The sequence below is a fragment of the Limulus polyphemus genome, unplaced genomic scaffold (assembly GCF_000517525.1).
Source record: "Limulus polyphemus unplaced genomic scaffold, Limulus_polyphemus-2.1.2 Scaffold1, whole genome shotgun sequence".
Lineage (NCBI taxonomy): Eukaryota > Metazoa > Arthropoda > Merostomata > Xiphosura > Limulidae > Limulus > Limulus polyphemus.
In genome coordinates this window covers 771,885-793,528 of record NW_013665611.1, presented here as the reverse complement: position 1 = coordinate 793,528, position 21,644 = coordinate 771,885, and the positions used below count along the sequence as shown (strand labels likewise).

General features: G+C 34.0%; 1 protein-coding gene across 5 annotated transcripts in view; it reads left to right on the top strand.

The window, feature by feature from the left end:
* The window catches only part of LOC106459436 (netrin receptor UNC5C-like), a 271,029-nt gene that overhangs the window by 123,919 nt on the left and 125,466 nt on the right, over positions 1 to 21,644 (top strand). The window contains exon 1 of one of the 5 annotated variants that reach the window (XM_022388063.1): positions 16,338 to 16,945. The exons of the other annotated variants lie outside the window; for them this stretch is intronic. Coding sequence (XP_022243771.1) covers positions 16,843 to 16,945 — 103 coding nt within the window. The 5' untranslated portion in view covers positions 16,338 to 16,842. Of the gene's footprint in view, positions 1 to 16,337; positions 16,946 to 21,644 lie in introns of those variants that run through there. 5 annotated transcript variants of the gene reach the window in all.

Here is a 21,644-nt window from a genome sequence, read left to right as displayed (position 1 = left end):
TTTAAGAAAGGATTTGTATCGCTGAAGTTTCTCAGGAAGAATTTCTACGGGAAATTAACAAACGAACAGAGACGTAACAAATTATTTGTTCTCGATCCAAATTCCCTATTCTAACAGCAGTTAAAAATTTTATCATTATTTGTATTATTTACTTGATGATTTATTTCTTCACTAATTCCTACCCATGTTTCAAAGTTTTCTATAACCTCATTTATATGGCTACTTTGGCTATGTTAGTACCGCTACTGGTGTATTTTCAACTCGACAGTTTCTACTTTATTACTATGCAAACTCAATATTTCAATGTGGCTTTAGCTAGTAGTGCCTTTTCTGGTATGGTGCTAAACCCAGTTAAATGTACTGTGTCACTTTTGAGTTGATTATCTTTTATTAAGTCTTTTCTCACCAGAGTTTTCTATCTATCAGTATCTCTTGATGCGTTTACAGCTTTTCCATTTACCATCACTTCTAAATATTTATTTGAAATTTTCTGTCTTCGATATAATACGTTATATTCTTTCTTCTTTTCGCAGTTTTCTTATTCTGCCAACATAATTTAGCTACACGCATAACTTGATCATATATAAAACATTTGGGTGGAGGTTTGTAATTTCTTTCCTTATTTACAAAATCATTTTGTGGGAAGGTTCTTCTTAAAATTCCTGAGGAGTGCTGATCCAGTTTTATTTGTTTATAGTAAGTACTTCTACTAGCTTGTTTTTCACCTACTTTCAATCAATTGTATATTCATCAACTAACGTCACTTCCTCACGTGCAATTGCTAGCCTTCTATTTTTTAACCACATTATTCACTGCTTGGTAATCTTGTCAAAATTAGCCCTTGCTACATCAAATTTACAATCTTGAGAGCATCTTCGATCCATTTAATTAGCAACTCATGTTCCATACTCTTTGCCGTTTTTTCTAACTCTCTGAACTTTCTGCAATACGTTTCCAGACTTAACGTATATGTCTATAAAATAGCTGATTTCATTGCATCGTTCTGTAATTCGTCTTTACTAACAGTCTTATTGTATGAGGCTAGCATCTTTATAGGTACTGCAGGAATTAGATTCCTCACAATATTCTGCTCTCGCTATTTTTAACTGCAGCACAGTGGCTCATAGAACGGCTCTCAGTTGTGTTTTTTTCAAGTACAAACTTTTAGTTCATAGCTCCATCATCTCTTGACTGATTTGAGATATAATTACAGTTTTGAACTCAGGAAGTCAAACCCTTTCGATTGGTGTATTTCACCAAGGCCAAGGTTTCATAGATTAATTCACTCTAACTCTGCCTAAAATAATTTCAATTTGAGGGTAGGTTGGTAGAAGTCCTGAAGAGTAATAAAACTGAATCGGGTTTACGCTTGGTATTGCTGGCGCACAAAAACATAGCTAAGAAAAACAAATGAAATAAAGGTCTCATAGGTTAATGTACTCTAATCCTGCCTAAAAGAATTTCACGGCTATTGAAGATTCCCTCTTGTTTCAAAAGCACAGAAAAATACATCTTCATCGCATTCGCAAAATATTGGCAACTGTACATCGGTGCTTTTTTTCATGTTTGCCAGCCCTATCACCAGAATTACTCCTACCTTCCACCGATTATCAACTTGAATTCTTTCTTCTATCTCTAGTTTTAAACATTCTTCCCAGCTTCTATTTCTAAGCATTTATTCACTGTATGTAAATGTTTCATTTCTAACTGTATCTTAGCAAATTGTAAATCCTTACCATGATAACCTTTGCGAACCCTACATAAAGCTCATCTCTTATGAGCCCCACCTCAATTAAAACTTCATATATCTCATATTGTTTCCAATTGTTACTACATATTATACCCATTTCTCTACATTTATTTATCAGCTGACATATATGTCAGTGATTTCCCATTCCCATCCATGCTAACATAAATTCTCTACTCTTAAACAATGAAACACACCACACAATTTATAACTAGTAGGAATTAGTTGAACCACCATTAAAACAGGTAAAATAAGAACAAAAGGAAACTTATTTTCTTGCCCGAATTCTCTTTTTCATCAAGTTGACTTTCCTCTTTAGCCTTTGTTGATGTGGTTCCAACTTCGAACTCTTCTTCCATTGTTTGGTTTGATGCCTAATGAATTGTTTAATCCCACTTCTGACACTACTTTGTTATCATTGTGCTATACTTGCACTTCTATTTATTAAGGTTGTACTTATTCCTATCAAGAATCAACTCACACTAGTATACATAACATTTGCTATTCATTACTCTAACCAACAATACATAAATTTAGAACTAGGTTTTGTTCTCATTGGCAGTATAGTACTCCTTCCCTTGTTTTTCTCTTATACATCTCTTTGTTTTTGTCATTCTTTCTTCTAATAAACTCCTTTCTTTTGTATCCCTTTTTCACAACTCACGCCAACAAGTCTCTATCTTTCTCACCTTGTACACCTGTCTTGATAATAACGTTTCATAATCACAGGGGGTTCTGTTGTCTCCATATCGCTGAAGAAAAAGGGCAACCTCTACCTTTAATAATTTCCTAACGACTTAGAGTGTTGTAATCCCTTTGGGACTGACCAAAAGCCAGCCATTTTTTCAACCCCAACTGATGTTCCTCACACCTAACTTCATAACAGGCATTATCCATGGCCAAAAAACCTATGACGCTAGAAGTTTCTTTACTGTACAATTAAAAAGTCTGAAGTGATGAACACTTCATAAACTGCAGTGTGTAATATTGTAACTTTATTGCCCAATATCATATTTAGCATTTTTGGCATATTATTTTCAATTTATAATACATAGTTACAATTAATAACAAACAAAGGACATAACATAATATTTATAACTTGACATGATACATAATTTATAAAGTAAAATAAGTCGTTATTCTGCTTAAAACTACCTTTTCATTAATTGTGAATATGTAAATAATTTTCACCATTATCCACCTTTAAGGTTTAAAATTTGTCCAGAAATCACTTATGTTAGGAAATGTTCTTCTATATAATTCACAGTGCTGGTTTGGACCAGACCTTCATCGTGGATTATTGACATCTTTAGATCTGTAATAGCCTAGAATATATTTTGACAGTTTAAGGACGAGTAGTTTCAAAGTTAACCCAAAGAAATATGAACAACTTATTTACAAAGTATTTTTTAAATGTTTCTTTAGTTTATTAGGAGGGTTTAAACATTCAGTGGATTCTGAAACTCTAAGAAATGTTCCAAACTTTGAAATATATATGAACTCCAAATATTTTGGGATGAGGTTCATGCTACCTTAAAGTTTCTTTATTGTCATAACTTGTCTTCTTCTTGAAATAGAAGACGTGAATGTGAATGAGCATTTACTCTCTCACAGAGAACCTTACCTCAACACCACCATTAGATTACTCAACACTTAAAGATGTACACAAGCTACAAGATGTGATAGTAAGAGCTGTCACTTTTTGGGATAAATAACAAACTGTATCACGTAAAGTTATTGATTGTAACTCATCATCTTGTGTTTTAAAAAGAAGTAAAAAACACAAATATTTCTATTTTTGCCCTGAACATGATAGTAACGATCGAAAGAACCTACATATTATACAACATTTACTAGATGAAGGCACCAAGAACTAAAAATCGGACTTAACAACCATATGCAGATTTCATCATTCGTTTGTAAGATACTATTTTACATTAAAAAAACTGCCTATGTTGAACAACTACAAGAAGGAGGAAAATAAATGTCCAAAGTTAAGCAAAACCTGTAAAATTATAACAGGTTACAAATTTATCATTTGGTCAACTTTGGAAGTACTAAGATGAATAGACAGCATATTCTCAAATACCAGATTTGGTCAACTGAATGAAAATTCTTCAAACAGAGCATCAAAAACTGATGTTTGTTAGTGATATGGAGTAACAGGCTATTCTTCAAGAATTCAATATAAAGAAGAAGAGATATATCAAAATTCTTAATACAGAATGGTTTCCAGGGATCAAGATCCTGAAAATAATGTATGGAAATTGGTAAAAATTGCTATGTTCTTTCATTCTGGTTTACAGACTTATTTATTGTTTGTGGTGTTAAATAGAGATTACTTTCATTGTGTTTGCAAATTGTGTTTAGTCTTTTTTCTTACCACATCTCAGTCAAAATCAAAAGCATACAGATTTGCTATATATAACATTTTCCTTTCGAACCTTTAGCTATTGTGGTCACTACACACATACACATTTTTTTTATTAATAGCACCTTAACCACCTGGCCATGCCGGGCCTTTTGCGCTCGTTCCACCGCAGGTAGTCGAACCGCGGATTTTAGCATTATAAGTCCGTAAACTTACCACTGACCTACCATGGGAATTAATTTTAGTAGAAGAAAATAATAAGGTCTAATTTTATGCTTTCAAAATAATTCATGGATAATAAACATTATTATCTGTCTTTTACTTTCTCACAACTTTTTGTTTGTCCTTTAAAGCTAACAGCAGTTTTGTAACATTCCTTCGTCTATAATCCTCACACCTTTGTAAGTACAAATCGAACACTGCCTTGTTGGGCACAGATTTTACTCACAAAACAGAGGATGAAAAATAGGGCCAGAAAGGTATGACTCCCCCTGCAGTGAAATTCAATAACCCTTACCTTGGTAGATGCAACGTAGCTCTGAAATTATATGACGATGTGTTAGCAAGTACTCCTAGTCCTTGACTCTTAGAGCATACATAGTTAACCTCATAACCACTGCATTCACCTCGCACCTCCTAAGGTAGCACAAGAGAAGGAGGTGAATAGACAAGCAGATAGAGAATAAGTGTACTTCAATTGTCTTAAAATTCCAGGTAAACGAGTAAACATCTATTTGTTAACTTTATAATAAGATTTTCTAGGTTAGAAAGTTGGGAATTAAAGTTATTTTATTCAATAAACTTTTCAAAAGTTTTCTTTCATGGATAAAGAAAAACATAAAATTATAACAAGATAGTAAATGGTTTATAAAATAGCTTAGTTTTCACTGTTTGCGCAAGTTGAGATGAAATAAGTTGGTACAGGTGGGCTATATTTTATATAAAGAAATATAATATAACATAAATAAGGCTGATATGTTATAATGGTACCATGTACTGGATAAAATACGCATTTAAATATGTATTTTTTACAGTATTTAAATACTGTAAATAACTTAAGTTTTCTCTCTGACCAGATGGCATTAAACTACATAACAACAAACAAATTTGGAAGCAGTTTATGTAGTTTAGGAATACTTAGCAGAATTTGTAGTGTATTTTATGCTATGTATTTCATAGAATAAACCTAATATACACAAAATATTAACATTAAACCTAATAAATACAAATCCTCTAACATCCTACTAGTGTTTGAAATGGCAAAGGAGACGGGAATATAAGTTTGCAGTACACAAATACTAAGTATGTTGTTTCTTTTCCTTTATAGTTTAGACAGCTGTAAAGTTTTCGTTCTCTAAGAACTTTCAGAATTCTTCACATAAACGGAACACTAATAGATTTAACAATAGAGAACTGGTTCTGAAAAATGGCTCAATTACTATCGCCCTCGTTATGCACAGTCCTGGTGTTACATGTGTTCTCTCGTGATAAAGAATGCTCGGGGAATGCATAGTTAATTAAATAACGTATATTTTGACAGTGATCATAACCAGTGACTAGTCTTTTAATGATTGGAGATAATAGTTCCTATATTTTTGCTCCTGAAATGACCAACAGTGATGTGAGTACACAAACGATCTGAAAGAAATGACATCATCAAGATCTCTAGACTTTAGAGAGAAGCTATTTTCCTTTGCTCTGGAACACGTTGGGCTATTTGAACTAGTTTGCTTTTCGTAGAATAAAAACACAACATTTTTTCACTGCCATTTTTCCCAGTCTTTTCTTTCAATACAGTCAGGTAGGGAACTCATTTTAAACTCCGAAATACATTTTCTGCCGTTCCTCAAGTTGTTGTAGTTTCTATTCTTATACCTGAGGTAATCAGTATACCTGAGAATATACCTGAGAATATATATACCTGAATATATTATACCTGAGGTAATCACGAAGTCACCAAAGTAGATAATTCAGATACAAAAATGTTAAAGAAAGAAAAAACAGAGGAGAAAACTTAGTAAATGCATAATATTTAATTTTTAATGCTAATTTTTATTATTTATTACTAAAGTGTTATAAAGTACTCATTAGCCCCAGCGCTAATTCTTGCCAAATCTCTTCTGACCTTGAATCTTGAGCGTGTATTGATTTTTTTCCTTATTGCAACACTATAATAAATTTTAATACTGCCTCAGTCGCTTTGCGAATTGATATTTGACTGAAATAGTCAACTCCATTTCCATTCCAAATAATAGACTCAAAAAACGTTCAAATATCATCTTCCAAAACTCAAAATGCACCATCCCTACCCGTCAACAGAGATACGATGCTTTTTTTTTTGTCTAGAAAGTAAGTACTGTTTTAGCCTTAAGAGTGACATTTGTGTGGGCGTTTAATATTTACTTGATAATTTTTTCCTTCTTAAGTTTTGATTTTCATATCAAGTATTTTTTACAATCTTGTTGGTCTACCCAAAAGAACCCATGAAAAGTTAAAATTTATAGTTAATTAAAGCTAACAAATTGGATTGCAGGCATTCTTAACCAAAGTTAACCTTATACTGGACTAATTGTAAAGGCTTAACAGAATCGAGAAATAGTGATTGTGACATTAAATTATTAGGTATCATTAGTAATGAGAGCGATTAATCAGTTTCTTACCTTACAAATGTCTCGATTTTTTTAAAACTTAAGACCTCTAAATCTAGCAGCCAGTTTTAGAACATCCTTGTTAAGGTAAACGTAATGAGCTTGAAAACTCATTTTATTACATAATTAACAAAAATGTTTGTGATTTAGGATGACATTATTACCAATACACTTAGGTTGGCTTAAAATGTAACGCGTGGCCTGAATATTTTATACTATAATACATATGTATGGTACCCCTGGTGGCTCAGCTGTAAGTATGATAGCTCATAACGCTAAAAATGTAGATTCGATAGTTGTGGTGAGCACAGCACAGTAGCCCATTGTGTAGCTTTGTGTTAACAATAAGACAAAAAAAAAGTGTTATGATAGCGATTATTCAAAAGGCTCATAGAAATATTAAAGATGATAAGATTTTCTGGAAAACTTGTATCCACTTTGACAACCTTATCTTAATACACCATGATTTCCACTTTCAAACACTTGATGTTATTTTTGTTTTGCTTTTTATATACTCATTCACACCTACATATCATGTAAGGTGCTGATCTGGATTTATCCAAATGCTTCTTTTCCTGTTTCTTAATGAGACTTTTGAACAGCTTTATGGTATAATATTTTAACATTATGTTTATTTGTAAATCATTTCTTGGTTTCGTATAATGGGTTTTTAACAAATTGTGTAAATAACTTCTAAGTTTTTAGTGGTTTATCGCAAAGCTGCTACACGATGGGCTATTTGCTCTGTCCACCGCAGAAAATCGAACACCAAATTTTAGTTTTGTAATTCTGAAAACTTAGCGCCGACTTACCGGGGAATTCTAAATAGCTTAAAATTTCATGAAAAAGTTTTTATGGTGATCATAATGATTAATGACTTGTAAGAGTAACTACAATATATAAAATAACATTGGTGGTCTTTTGCGCTCTGGAGATCCCAGTTCTATTACAGTATCCAAATGTACCGGAAATTAAAAAGCCATTCTTAAGTTAAATATATATTTGACAAACAGGTAATAACAGGTAAAAATTTACATGTATATAGAGGTAATTTTATCTCATCTTCCCTGTTGGATATTGGAGCATAAGGCATTTATCCATAAAAACACTAAATGTCTACCTACTTAGAAACAGAATTAAGCCTCAGAGAAGATAGAAACTATAAATTAAGGAGATTGTAACTTGTATTGGTTTATAACATGGGCGTCGGCTCCTCTCTTCTTGAATCTCAACTTCATTTTGATGCTCATAAAAATTAAATCTAGTGTTGCAAAAACTGCCGAATGTGGTGTTATAATTTTATACTCATCGCCTTTTTCGCTTGCTAATGTGTTTCTTCAATGTGATATGAACCTTTCTATGAGCCATATACTGGACTGTTATTGACTCTCAGCTTACTTAAGCCTACATGTGTCGTTTATCTCAGAAACGATGACCATTGATAAAATCTTAGCAAGGCCTGTATATAGGTATCATCTTTTGTATCATATCCTGCATACATTATATACAGAAGACTGATATTACAAAGAATGCTTGTCATTTATAATGAATTGATTTTAACCTGCATGCTTTATCTATTTTTTGCTGGATTTCAAACTTGAACCGAGTAAACAATTGCAAGTGGAAGTAAACAAGGAAAGCTGAAAAAAAAGAGGAAATTTACTGTAGTTAATGTATTCTCTCAATTTATTGTCTTATTATTGATCTGAGCAATAGTCCAGAAACACTGATTGAATAAAATAACGCGTTTTAGCTGTATTGCCGTCCAACATTGTTTCAATCTATCTTGATGACATCATTGCACTTATAGTATGCAAGTACATTAGGGATTTTCTTTCTCTTTTATTTAGTAAAGTGAACACTTAATTTGCCGAAAAATTTTCAAAATTATTATATATACATGTGTTTGTAGTTTTAACAGTAGAATGATGGTCAAGCAATATGACTAAATTTCTCTTGTTCAACTGCAAGTTATTCTGAATAATTCCTTTTTGGTATCACAGATTCTTTCTCATGGGAAAGGTCGATGTAATAAAAAGAACCCTAAATATAAAGGTAGTCATCAAACTTTGTCATTGGGAAATCAGTTGACAACTGTAGTTACTGTAGCACTAAAATCAGCAGGTGCGCACTGAAAAGGGTGAGATACTTCTATATAATCAGATTGCGAGTCGAGGGGTCGCGGGTTCGAATCCCCGTCACACCAAACATGCTCGCCCTTTCAGCCGTGGGGGCGTTATAATGTGACGGTCAATCCCACTATTCGTTGGTAAAAGAGTAGCCCAAGAGTTGGCGGTGGGTGGTGATGACTAGCGGCCTTTCCTCTAGTCTTTCACTGCTAAATTAGGGACGGCTAGGGCAGATAGCCCTCGTGTAGCTTTGCGCGAAATTCAAACAAACAAACTAATATAAGAGCATTTTCTTTAAAACATAAATTTGGTTTATTAATAAGAACTACTATCTCATGAAAACTGATTATTTCGTAAGCTGCCAGTCTGATACAAATGCGGTTAGAAGCTCGGATGGTTGAGTCTGACCACATACACACATTTGTATATGTGTGTATTTGCGCATATAAAATGTGTGTGTTTCTGTTAAATAACGCAATACGATAACGTACAAGGGCACGTAATCCTCTTTCAAAATGCTTTCTACAGTAGGCACAATTTTACGGAAGTCTAACCATGAAAAAGTATGAAAACAATGAAATATAATGCTGTTAGAGCTCAACACAGAGACTTCTTAAAAAAAGAAAAACACGTATAACTACCACATCACTTAACAAAAATACATTAACAGTCATCGTTCAAAATTATTCAAGACTTAGAAGAAAAGAATGCGAATATTCATACCTGTTTTAACTTCGTACATAATTAACATAGTTGAAAAATTCGAACAGTTTGTCCGACTGCTTGTTTGTGTTTGAGATGTCCTGTTGAGTTCTTCCACAAATTTTAATCAGAATTGTGACGCCAGACAGACGGACCACTCTGCTTTATAAATCAAAATATAATATCAATCAAACGCGTTCCAGAGCGTGATAAGAATTAATGACATGCTGAAAATCGCCAAAAATGCAAATAACTGATAAAACTACAGGAAATAAGAACATAGCAAGTGTCACACAAAGACACTACACTGCTAGGTTTGATTGTATGAACATATTTTTAAATCGCCTCAATACTTACAATTTTTTTTTTCCAAACTTTCGTGCAAAACTACATTGAGGGCTGACTAATCTTGATTTTATAAGGGGATACAGCTAATCAACAGCAACCACCGCAACTCTCAGGCTTGCTCGAATAGTGAGTGGGATTTGACCGTCACTCTTATAGTATACGAACGGCCCCAAAGTGTATAACGCGTTTTCACGGCAATGAGTCGCGAACCATAAATTTTCGGTCATGCATGGCCCCAAATACGTAATAATTGTTTTATATTCAAAATAAAAAAAATAAAAATTCCATCTGTGATATTATATAGGGCTATTTATCAAGTTGTTGGATGGTCTTTATGAAAGATCGCTTTCACAAACATTATCAGACTTTTTGTTTTGTAAATTAAGGTTACGAGTAATATTTTTAAGGTTAAAATAGTAAAATGAAAGTGATTGGTTCAAAGTCGTATGTTTGTCTTGACTTGGAATTCCTCAGTAATTTTTTCAGGCTTAAAGACCCAAAATATGTTTTTTTTGAGTGTTGGAATCTTGAATGTTTAATCAAAGACCAAGGTAACCTTATCGTTCTTTCTTACTCCATCTTTGTTTTGTGTGTGTGTGTGTGTGTGTGTGTCTTTTTTCCTTTTTGGTTTACGTGGAGATTACTTGAGATGAGAATTTGACGAGTCGTTTGCATGACTCAACACGAGGCTTTTGAAAGTAGTAACTGACTTTGCCTTTTATAAAATTTTGATAAGGCTCAGCTGAAATATCACTGTAGATTAGTCGAATAAATGTTAAAATATAATAAATGAGCTCGATGAATGGAAGAGAGAAAGAGGATACTTAGAAAAACTGATTGATTAGTTTTCCGCAGATTACTTCTTACACATTTATAGGTTTTTGTTTGTTTTTTTATCCTAGGTTTATATTTTACACAATGATTTATTAGTTTTCAGTTGGTTTATGAACACAAAAAAAAATAATTTTCTTTTAAATTCTCATACACGAAATAGAGCAACCATGTTATAATTTGTATTAGCGATATATGTGGTTGAACTCCCGCAAAATCATATTGCGATGTGTAGACTTATTTTTTACTTTTAAAGCAATACATTCTAAATAAATTTTACATGTAAGCGCATGATTTATAGGGCATCAGTACTTCATAGGATTTGTGGCTCCTCTGGTGGCCACAAGCTTAACTTACCTTCTTGGCTTTCAATGTTCTTTATGTCTGCTATATCTTACACATAAATCTGCTATCAGTCTTTAGCTGAAGAAAATTGGTAGATTATGTATTTGTTTCATCTATAGAGCACTCTAATGAAAACTTAATGAACTAACTGTAGTATACTATCTTATTTTTTTACAGATACACTCTAAGTAAAAACAAAATGTGACTGAGGTATGGTTCCTACAGACACACCCCTTGCTGTTAATAGGGTGAGAATTCACACTCTGAAAGATGCACACATAGAACAAATAAAACTTTACACTCCTGCTATATACGTAAAGGTGTGAATGGAGTGTGAACTTATAAACAGAAGGGAAGTCGTGTGATAGATGTGTAAATTAAAAAACTGTTAACTCTTTTTGAATGTATATGTATCACACATGATGAGGACATGATATTCGATAATTTGACTTTCAATGAAGGCCAACCAGTTCTTTCAGTTACTCAAAATTTTATGGTAATATTTTAACAGAAGTTTTTACAGTCATCTTACTCCAGTAGATTGTGATATAACATTTTCTACCCGAAAGGTGTGAATTTATACTCTTTTGTAGCTCGTTTATCAGTACCTCACACCCCTTTAAGTATAAAATCACACTCCTTTTTTACGTGTTTATACCAAGTATTACGCCGTGTAGACTTGGTCAACCTCAAGATAAAGAAATTTACAACTTTAAAAATGTTTTATTTGTGTATTTTTAAAACCTCTGTTGGCAAAATTAAATTCTCTATTCAAAACTGTAATTAATCATCCATTGTTAACATTACTTACATATTTCAAGTATATAATTAAATTGCTTTAATGGAACGATTTTTGGGGTAGGTTACGATGATAATTAGGGACCCGTCTTCACCTACGTACGCGGCAAACTTTAGTGCAACGAGATTGAAACTATAATAAAAATGAGACCAACGCAATATTTCGACAGTAAACAACGAACGTTGTTATGCACCTTTAAGTAAATAATAATTACTCATAACAACAACAAAAAAAAACGTTTATAGTTAACAACTTTCTCCGTATAAAGGTAGAAACGGTGCATCAAAGCCAGCGTTTTTCACTCAGGTTCAGTAAAGACTTCGATTTGCTTCTTTTCCAGTAATGAGATCATCTACTTTGGAGTCACTGTGATATGATGTTAATATATATATATTACCATCTGCAGTACTCGTCCCCTGGATGAAACGTATGTAAATCCATGATTAATGAAAGGTTATCTTAGGACATGCAAAATATGCTTCCCTTAAATGTAATTGTGTAAAACGCAAAAACGCCCATAAAAACTGCAAAACACAAAATGTGAAACCGCAACTTTGCGTGTATCTCCACATGGACCCAACAAACCTTCATACCAAATTTGGCGAAGATCCATCAACAGGGGACGACGTAGTAATAAAAAACGCAAAAATGCCCATAAAAAACGCCAAACACAAAATGCCAAATTGGAAGTTTGTGTGTATCTCTCCACGGACCGATTGAAGCTCCATACCAAATTTAGTGAAAATCCATTCGTACTGCGAAGTAATTACATGGACAGACAGTACAATTATATCTATACAGGTACTCTTAAAGTACTTTCAAATAAAGTACTTTTACTTGCTATGTGTATTGAAAATACCAAACAAGCAAGACAGATAGCCATATACATAAGTATATATAACGTAATGTGATTTATGTCGCTTATTATACGTATACATATAAGTATCTAGTGTATGGGTATGTATACATGAGGCGATCGTGATCAATTATCACCGGCATAGTTAAAACATTTTACGCTATGATCAGTTCTAAGGCATTTGTTGCTACGGATTTCTGTTCTTGTACAATGATTTATCAGACGCACAAGCGGGAACACTTATGCCTGCTAACCATAAAACTCAAATACTGGCCGCAAGAGAGCGCCCGCATCTGTTTGTATTTATCGAGGTGGATGTGTCGGTAAAAAGAAATGTTGTTTGGGCAGCTTTCTATTCCTCAAGGCGCATGAAGCAAATTTAAAAGTTAGTAATCTGGCCCTTTCTAAGCTCCGTATATAACTACATGCAAGGCTTAAAGTTAACTTTCTGAAATGCTGCAGGTGCCTTTGCTTGAGTCTAGATACAACACTAAATTATCTGTAACTTTTAAATATAGTTGTTTAGAAAAACGAGACCTACATTTATTCGAGAAAGTTCTAATGGTGTATCAGTCAAGCAGAATCCTATCTAGTTCAGTATCTTTCCCTACAAACTGTTTTAGTCTAGAAAAAGAAGTAATGTATCAAGTTAAATTGCAGGATGAGAAAACGCGAAATCACAAGATCGGTAGAAATTAAAGTATCCCATTAGGAAACAAAATAGTCCTAAAATATTTATGAAAAATAGTATACATACAACAAGGAAAATAAAAAAAAACTGTTATTCCGTAAAACTGTTAATCTAATCTTAATTCATGAAGTTCATAATTTAATCTTCAGGTTTATGAAACCAAATCACTCATCAACCGGCCTGGCATGGCCAGGCGGTTAGGATGCTCGACTCGCAATCTGAGGGTCATGGGTTTGAATCCCTATTCCACCAAACATGCTCGCCCTTTCAGCCGTGGGAGCGTTATAATGTGATGGTTAATCCCACTATTCGTTGATAAAAGAGTAGTCCATGAGTTGGCGAGGGGTGGTGATGATTAGTTGCCTTCCCTCTAGTCTTTCTCTGCTAAATTAGGGACTGCTAGCGCAGATAGCCCTCGTGTAGTTTGGCGCGAAATTCAAAACAAACCCATTAACTGAATATTTAGATAATGTGCGACACTCTAGAAAGCAAGGTGAATCATAAGATGAATTTAATCTACGGATTCAGAAGCAATATAATCTATGAATTACGTTGTCAGTTTTTACGCGGTCTAGAGAAACATTTCATAAGATGAGGAGTTGCATATTCATGAATTTTGGAAATTTGTTAATCTGTGACATATGTTATTATATTTATTATTGCATGAGGAAAGATAATAAATAATTCATAATATGAACAGTTATATAATATGCAGATTTAGGAAGTAATATAGTCTGTAAGACATGTTAGATTTCCTGCTGCCTGGGGAAATGATACTTTATTAAATGAGTACTGTTTTATATACGAATTTCGAAAATAAAATAGCTTATAAGTGATATAAGTATTATATGTTTTGTCAAAGTAAAGAAATTTATAAGGTAAGCAATAACTTATTGGTATATCTTAAAAGATTAGATGGAATGAGTCGTAAATTAATCTTATGTTTTAGGAAGTAAGCTATTTCTTGTGAGACCTCACAAAATTAAGATATCATGTGACACGAGCAAAAACCAATGTTTCCAAAAGTGAGCATTCTGTAAGAACTATACATACTGGTTTGATTCCGAATAATTCATCTAATCTATTCTAAGTGGTTTCTCTAGGTAAGTCCGTCGGGGGGTTGAAAGTGTCTTAGGATGGTAGGTAACGATTTCAATGTACACTGGTCAAGGCTCGAATCAATCATAGGTCTTCATTTTGTGAGGGGCGGTTAATGATACTTGTATCATTCTGTCTATACTTTTCAATTTTTCTTGTAACGTTGTCGTTATCTAGTCTCCGAAATGGGTAAAGCCACAAGTGTACCGAGTTAAAATTGGCTCAGTAACGAGCTTTCAACAAGTTTAAATATCTGTACCCTAAACGAAGAATTGCACTCATAGGGTAATTGGTTTTCAAAGAGAAATTCATTAAGTTAATTAACTTGTTAAAAAGCAAAGGCATATGTACTGAAAGTAACTGCCTTCAACCACGATACAGTGGTCCATTCTTATATTCTACTGACTAAGAATATTGCTTAGTAACTCTGTGGTATATTCTAAAAAATTCAGTTGTGCATATTTCTAATTTTTATCCATTACATAGGTGATCATAGAATGGCTCTGAGTTTTTTTGTTTTTCTTTTCATCTCTTGATCGATTTGAGATCTAATTACAGCCACGGCTATTGAGAATTCCCTCTTGTTATACTTTTAAAATTAGATCGTCTAGTTTTTAAGTTATCCAATTATAATGCCACTTGCATAAGTTGAAGTGATCCTTGCTATATGTCAATTCCTATACAAAACGTTAAAGATAGGATACCCCCCCCCCAAAGCAGTGACGACATTAGAGGGGAAGTGAGGGGTAATAGGTGCTACTCTATATATTTCTCCTCAAAGATTTTCACTAAAAGTTACATCTCATAAAATGCCATGTCTTCAGGAACCAGGCATCTGTAGACGGGAGACCTCCTACCAGCGAAACATTTTCCAATCTATGGTCAGTGTTCTTACATTTGGGGGTCACCTTGGTAATTTTGAGTTTAATAAAACAAAACTCCACGAAACATTTTCCAGCAAAAGTAATCCTACTTTGGAACTTTTAAATTCATCTTCTATGACTCTCCTCTTATCTTTTTAAAATATATATATATAAATAACTTTGCTGCCCCCCAAACCCATTTATCTGTCACCTTTCACCCCACTTTTAGAATCCTGCAGTTGCCACTGCTTTCAAGCAAAAAGTGGATACTGTAGTAGTCTTTGTGCTTCACTGTGCTAATAGGCTTAGGAAGCAATAAAGTATTAGTAGTATTCTGTATATATAAATGAGTTTCTCATATATATATATATATATATATATATATATTATTGGAAGAAAAGCTACTGTCATTGTCTTGTGGCAAAAAAAATCGAAATGGCAAAAATCATTTATTTGTCTTCCGTATTATTCAGACTTTCGTATTACAATACTTTCAATATAATGTACAAAATCTCGCCACAGTTCAACACATTAGTTTCTTTCACAGAAATCTTCTTGCTGGTCACATTGTTGAAAGAAGCCCATGCCGCTTGCAAGATTTTTAATACTACTTAAAATCTCGTTTGCCTTTTTGAGAACAGCGTGGTTAGTCCAGGCTGTGTAATGGAAAAATGTATCCGTCCATGGAAGCAGGGGTGATGGACGAGTAGATAGGGAAAAGTTCTCAGATTCCAATGCAGTCAGGCTCGATGCTGTCTGATACTGACGTTGCTTACAACTGCTGCCCCGCATGCACGCATCTCGGCCTGCCACTGACTGGCTGTCATCTATTTCCCCTTTGCACCCCCCTCCCGACGCGCGTTAGCTATAGCGGCTACGCCGCCCAACTCACAGTCAGTTGAGTTCTTGGCAGAGTTCTTGTGAACTCGGTGTCACGTGCTGATCCTGTTCGCCTCTCCGCGGGCATGTTTCGTTCTTTGTAATGTTATTTGCAAAGCCTAAACGGTTCAATCAAAATAATATTATTGATTACCTACTTGGGAACTGGTTAATCTCGGTTCATTGGATTTTATTATAATTGCAAAATTTTAGAAATCCGACCAACTTTCGATACTGATTTTGACTGTTCGTTTCCAGTCCGAAATATTTTATAGATTGCTCATTCAGAAACACAGCTGTGTGAATTCGTTAGACCTTTTTAGAGTGCATTTAATGTATACTCTGACACGGACACTCCAGAAATTCCCAGCTTAAATAATTATGTGTAGTGTCTGTATATTCAAATTTGGTTTGTGATAGAACTTAACATTTCTCCAAACATTCAATGATTGAATAACTTCGTCTGAATATTTGGCACCTCTGGAACTTGTGGACAGTTGGGTGAACGTAGAACATAGTCGGGTCTGTTGCCAGTATGACAAGCCAGCGAAAAAAGGGGATAATTTTTCTCGGGTCGTTCTTCTTGTTTTGGTCGGCGGTGCTCGGAGCAGACTACTCCGCAGACGAGCTTGAAGACGGTAGGTGAAGATCTGCATAGATTATTAGTTGTACTTTTTGATGTATTTCCAAGCTTCAGTATGACTTTATTGTTTTGAGAATAACGCACTGAATCATAAAGTTGTGCGTTTACGAATAACGTATCCAAAATTGGCTCAGCTACGAGGGTTATGTTGTAAAGTATAATTAAAACCGTTGTTTTTATGGTAACATCGTGGTTCAGTACTATTACTAATGTCTATAATCTATACAGGAAATTCAGAGCGATAGATTGTGTATGAGAGTTTGTTTGATTAGCTTCCTTGATCAGATGATCTGATTGAGACTAACGAAGATCGAACCACATACTCGTGTAGGGACACTATTAAGAGAAGGCTCTTAAGTAAAATCCGTGAAATCGTCCCCATCCCCAGATAAATACAAATTGGCAAGTCACCCTAAATCGTTAGGACGATTTGTACTGCCTTATTTTTGTTTCTACTCCTTTCCAAATGTATAGAAATTGAATTTGGGACCAACTTAACGCTGCCCCCTTCTCACCAAAGTTGAAATTAATACTTTTGATAATGACAATGGTTACTACTTGCTTATATATATACTCTTTTGTAATACCCATGCGGCATCACTTTAGTTTGTACTTCTTTCATTGATATTTTGTATCTTTATATCTTTTATATTATACAAATGAAGGTAATTATAATAAAATATATTTTAATAAATAACTTATAAATACATAATATATAAGAGACATTGTTAGCACAAAATCATATATTTTTTTCATGGTTATTGTATATTTTTGTATTTAATTTTGCATTGTAATACTTCGTTTGTGCCCTAAAATTTTTCTTCCTTGACATGTAACACATTGTATGTGTATGCATGTTTCCTTGTTGTTGTTTTTTTTTACGAAAGTAACATTATATTTAATAGAACTGGAGTTTGTTTTAAATGTCGATTTTGTATCAAATGTAGATTTTTTTAAGATAATTACTTTAATTTCAATTTCGAAGTAATACTAATAATAAAGTCGAAATCAACAGACTTTGAACCAAATATATCACATTAATTACAACAAATTTTCTCATCAGTAAAAACAATGCAAATAAAACTTATGGGACAACAAAACGAGTACAGACCAGATTAAAAACCAGTGGCATTATCAAAGGTATTACTTTCAAGTTTGGAGGACAACGTACCCAAAGGGAAATCTAACGATTTAGAGTGTTTGTAAATTTGTATTCACTTCCAGGTAGCAGCTTCGTAGACATTGCTAATCTGAGTATTTTTATACTTATTGAAATGAATAATACCAATCTATTGAAAAGACGAGTAAGAGCCATTTGGCTGCTGAGAAAGGCTGAAAGGAAAGTGACATGTTTCAGTTTTCAGGCTACCAAAAGAACAATTGCAACTGCATCCTCTTTGTTTTGTTAGAAAAGAATTTCTTAGTACCGTGACACAGAAAACAATTCCCTCACGGCCATGTGATTTGGGTAAGATCAGACGTCCTTTTGTCAACTCCCTACAGGGACACGCCTGCCTCGTTTTTGTTTCGTTCGTGCTTGATAGTTCAGAAACGTCCCCCTTTATATTCAAAGTATTTCCACAACAAGCACATGAACAAGTGTTAAGTTTGTTTATGTTTGTGTGTTCCCGCTGACAATTCAGTTCATCTTACAAAGAAGAATAAGTACAGAGCAGTCGCTTTGCAAGGTGATAGAATCGCCTCCGTCTGTATCTTAATGCCTTGGCAAGAGATAGTGCAACAGCAAATCTTGTTGGCTCCGAAATAATTTTCGGGAGTGAATGTTTCTTGTCATTGGAAATTAGAGGGCTACAAAAAAAATCGATGGCGTGACTGGATTTTAAGTTTGTTAATTTGTTTGTAAAATTTCTAATTATTAATCATTTAGATGCCTAGATGGTCTGAATAGAATAGAATCCATTTTAGAACACATTTAGATGCCTACATGGTCTGAATAGAATCGAATTAATTTTAGAACACATTTAGATGCCTAGATGGTCTGAATAGAATAGAATCCATTTTAGAACACATTTAGATGCCTACATAGTTTGAATAAAATCGAATTGATTTTAGAACACATTTAGATGCCTACATGGTCTGAATAGAATCGAATTAATTTTAGAACACATTTAGATGCCTACATAGTCTGAATAAAATCGAATTGATTTTAGAACACATTTTCTTGGAACTGAATATTATTACCTCAAGTTTAAAAATATTACATAGTTTAACAGCTTCTACTCGAATTGTTTTTTAATCTATAAGTAATGTAAAACAGTTTAAGAAGTGTTTAGTTTTATAAATCCATGTTAAATATATAATTATTTAAACATAGTTTGGTAATCGTTCTATAATTATTTTGTATTTACACAGTAACATAATTTAAAAAACAAATGATGTCCCCCCCCCCCCGGTGGGACAGCGGTAAGTTTATGGATTTACAACACTGAAATCCGGCGTTCAATTCCCCGTGGTGGACACAGCAGATAGCCCAATTTGCTTTTGCTCTAAAATAAACAAACAGTAGTGTGTTGTTGTGGTGCTTTTCTGAAACGCTGTCTACATTTTTGAAAACAAAAATTAAGTATAACACCTTATAATTTCTGTTTAAGTGAAAATGTACTTAAAATTTTGGTACCTCAGTAATGGAATATAAATACCTAAACTCAAACAGTTTCTCTTTTTGCTGTTTTTGTGAATAATGGGAATATAGCTTATACTACTCGAGACTCTCTAGGGAGCAAAAACAGGTCGTGATGGAAAATCTCCTAAATTCTTGTGTTGCTAGCAAGCTGAGTTAGACCTGGGGTTAAGGCGGGTCACAGGCTGAAACTGAGCTGCTGTTTCAGTCGACGAAGTACGTCTGACATCTTGGGGGACGAGTTAGTCCACATCTGCACCGCGTGCCCGGCCAAGTCCCTGGGGCTCACGCGGTAGATATGATGGTTTCCCATAGCGAGCAACTTGAGTTTAACTATGTGGGGAAGAAATAATGATGGTACGAAGGATTCACGAGCTTCAGGGGAGGAGGTGGAGTTGAAAATTACCACATAGCAACAGTCAGTCGAACTACGTCTCTGTGTGTGCGTTTCTTCTGAAAACTGTTGTTTATCACGTTAGTGATTTGTAAAATGAAGGTGGGAAGGGAATCTATACCCTTTTTCTTCGCAGTTACTGGAGGGTAACTCACCCTATAATTACAGCATCTAGCTATTGCCGATTTAGGAAATATCAGTGGTTTTTCACAGCTAACAAAATAAAAGTTTGAAATTTTTAAAAGACTCGAGGAGATCGAGTACATTACACATCTATAAATAAATAATTCGTCAGATCTTGATGTCAACTTTACAGATTTGTCATTTTCAGTAAGCTAGTCCAAGCAATATAGTTAGGATACAAATGTAATCTATAAAACATTGGGGAAATCTTAAGACTTTAAGCAGGGATTTTTAAAATACCCTTCAGTAGATTCTGCTACATTGGGGAAATCTTAAGACTTTAAGCAGGGATTTTTAAAATATCCTTCAGTAGATTCTTCTACATTGGGGAAATATTAAGACTTTAAGCAGGGATTTTTAAAATACCCTTCAGTAGATTCTCCTACATTGGGGAAATCTTAAGACTTTAAGCAGGGATTTTTAAAATACCCTTCGATAGATCCTCCTACAAAGGATAACATTTTGGCAATTTTGTCTGTCACTAAATTTTTCTTATAAATTAAAATAAAATGAATAAATACGTGTATACTACCACAGCCTAACAAGCGATTACATTATTGTGGTGTTAACATCTTTTTCAACCTGCGAACTATGATCATAATTTATTATAGTTGTAGTCAGACATAAGTACTAAGCTTATTATCGTTTTCTAAAACAGCATTCTTTATATAGGGTACTAGGGATTTTCAAGAATTGGAATAATGTATAGTGATAGTATTTCAAATAACTGTTTGCCATATCCATTGCCGACGACGCGTTTCGCTCAATAGAGAGCTCATCATGCCAACTGGGACACAACAAACACAGGAGTGGTCTGAACACTACTTATATAAATCATTTGTTACAACACCAATTGTTATGGTATGAACGCCTGTTCAGACTGGTGAAGCATGATTATAACAAATTATACTCGTTATTAGACATTAGTAATAGGTTTATTACGTTTTTTTGACTCTGATTTTTATATCTAGTTCCTTGGGGATTTTCAAGAATTGGAAGACTGTATAATAATAGTATTCCAACCTCACTGTGTTCGCCATGTCAATCCAGAACTCATCAGACCGGCTAAAACACAACAAACACAGTAGTGGTCGGAACACTATTTATATACGCCATTTGTTATTGTACTTGTTGTGTCGGGCAGGCCTGAAGAGCTCTGGAATGAAGGAATCATGTAGTAGGCAATGGATCAGTGACGGTAATAACGACAAGGGTAAAGAAAGACAATGGAAAAAACACAAAAGTAAAAAAGACAAATAAAATTACACAAACGGGTAAAAAAGTAAAAAGTCCTACATTTTAGGATATATATTGTTTGTTTGAAGTTAAGCACAAAGCTACATAATGGGCTATCTGTGCTCTGCCCACCACGGGTATTGAAACCCGGATTCTAGCGTTGTAAGTCCGCAGACATACCGCTGTGCCACTGGGGGGCACATTTTAGGAATGGTATAAAATGACAAATTCCGAAATAAG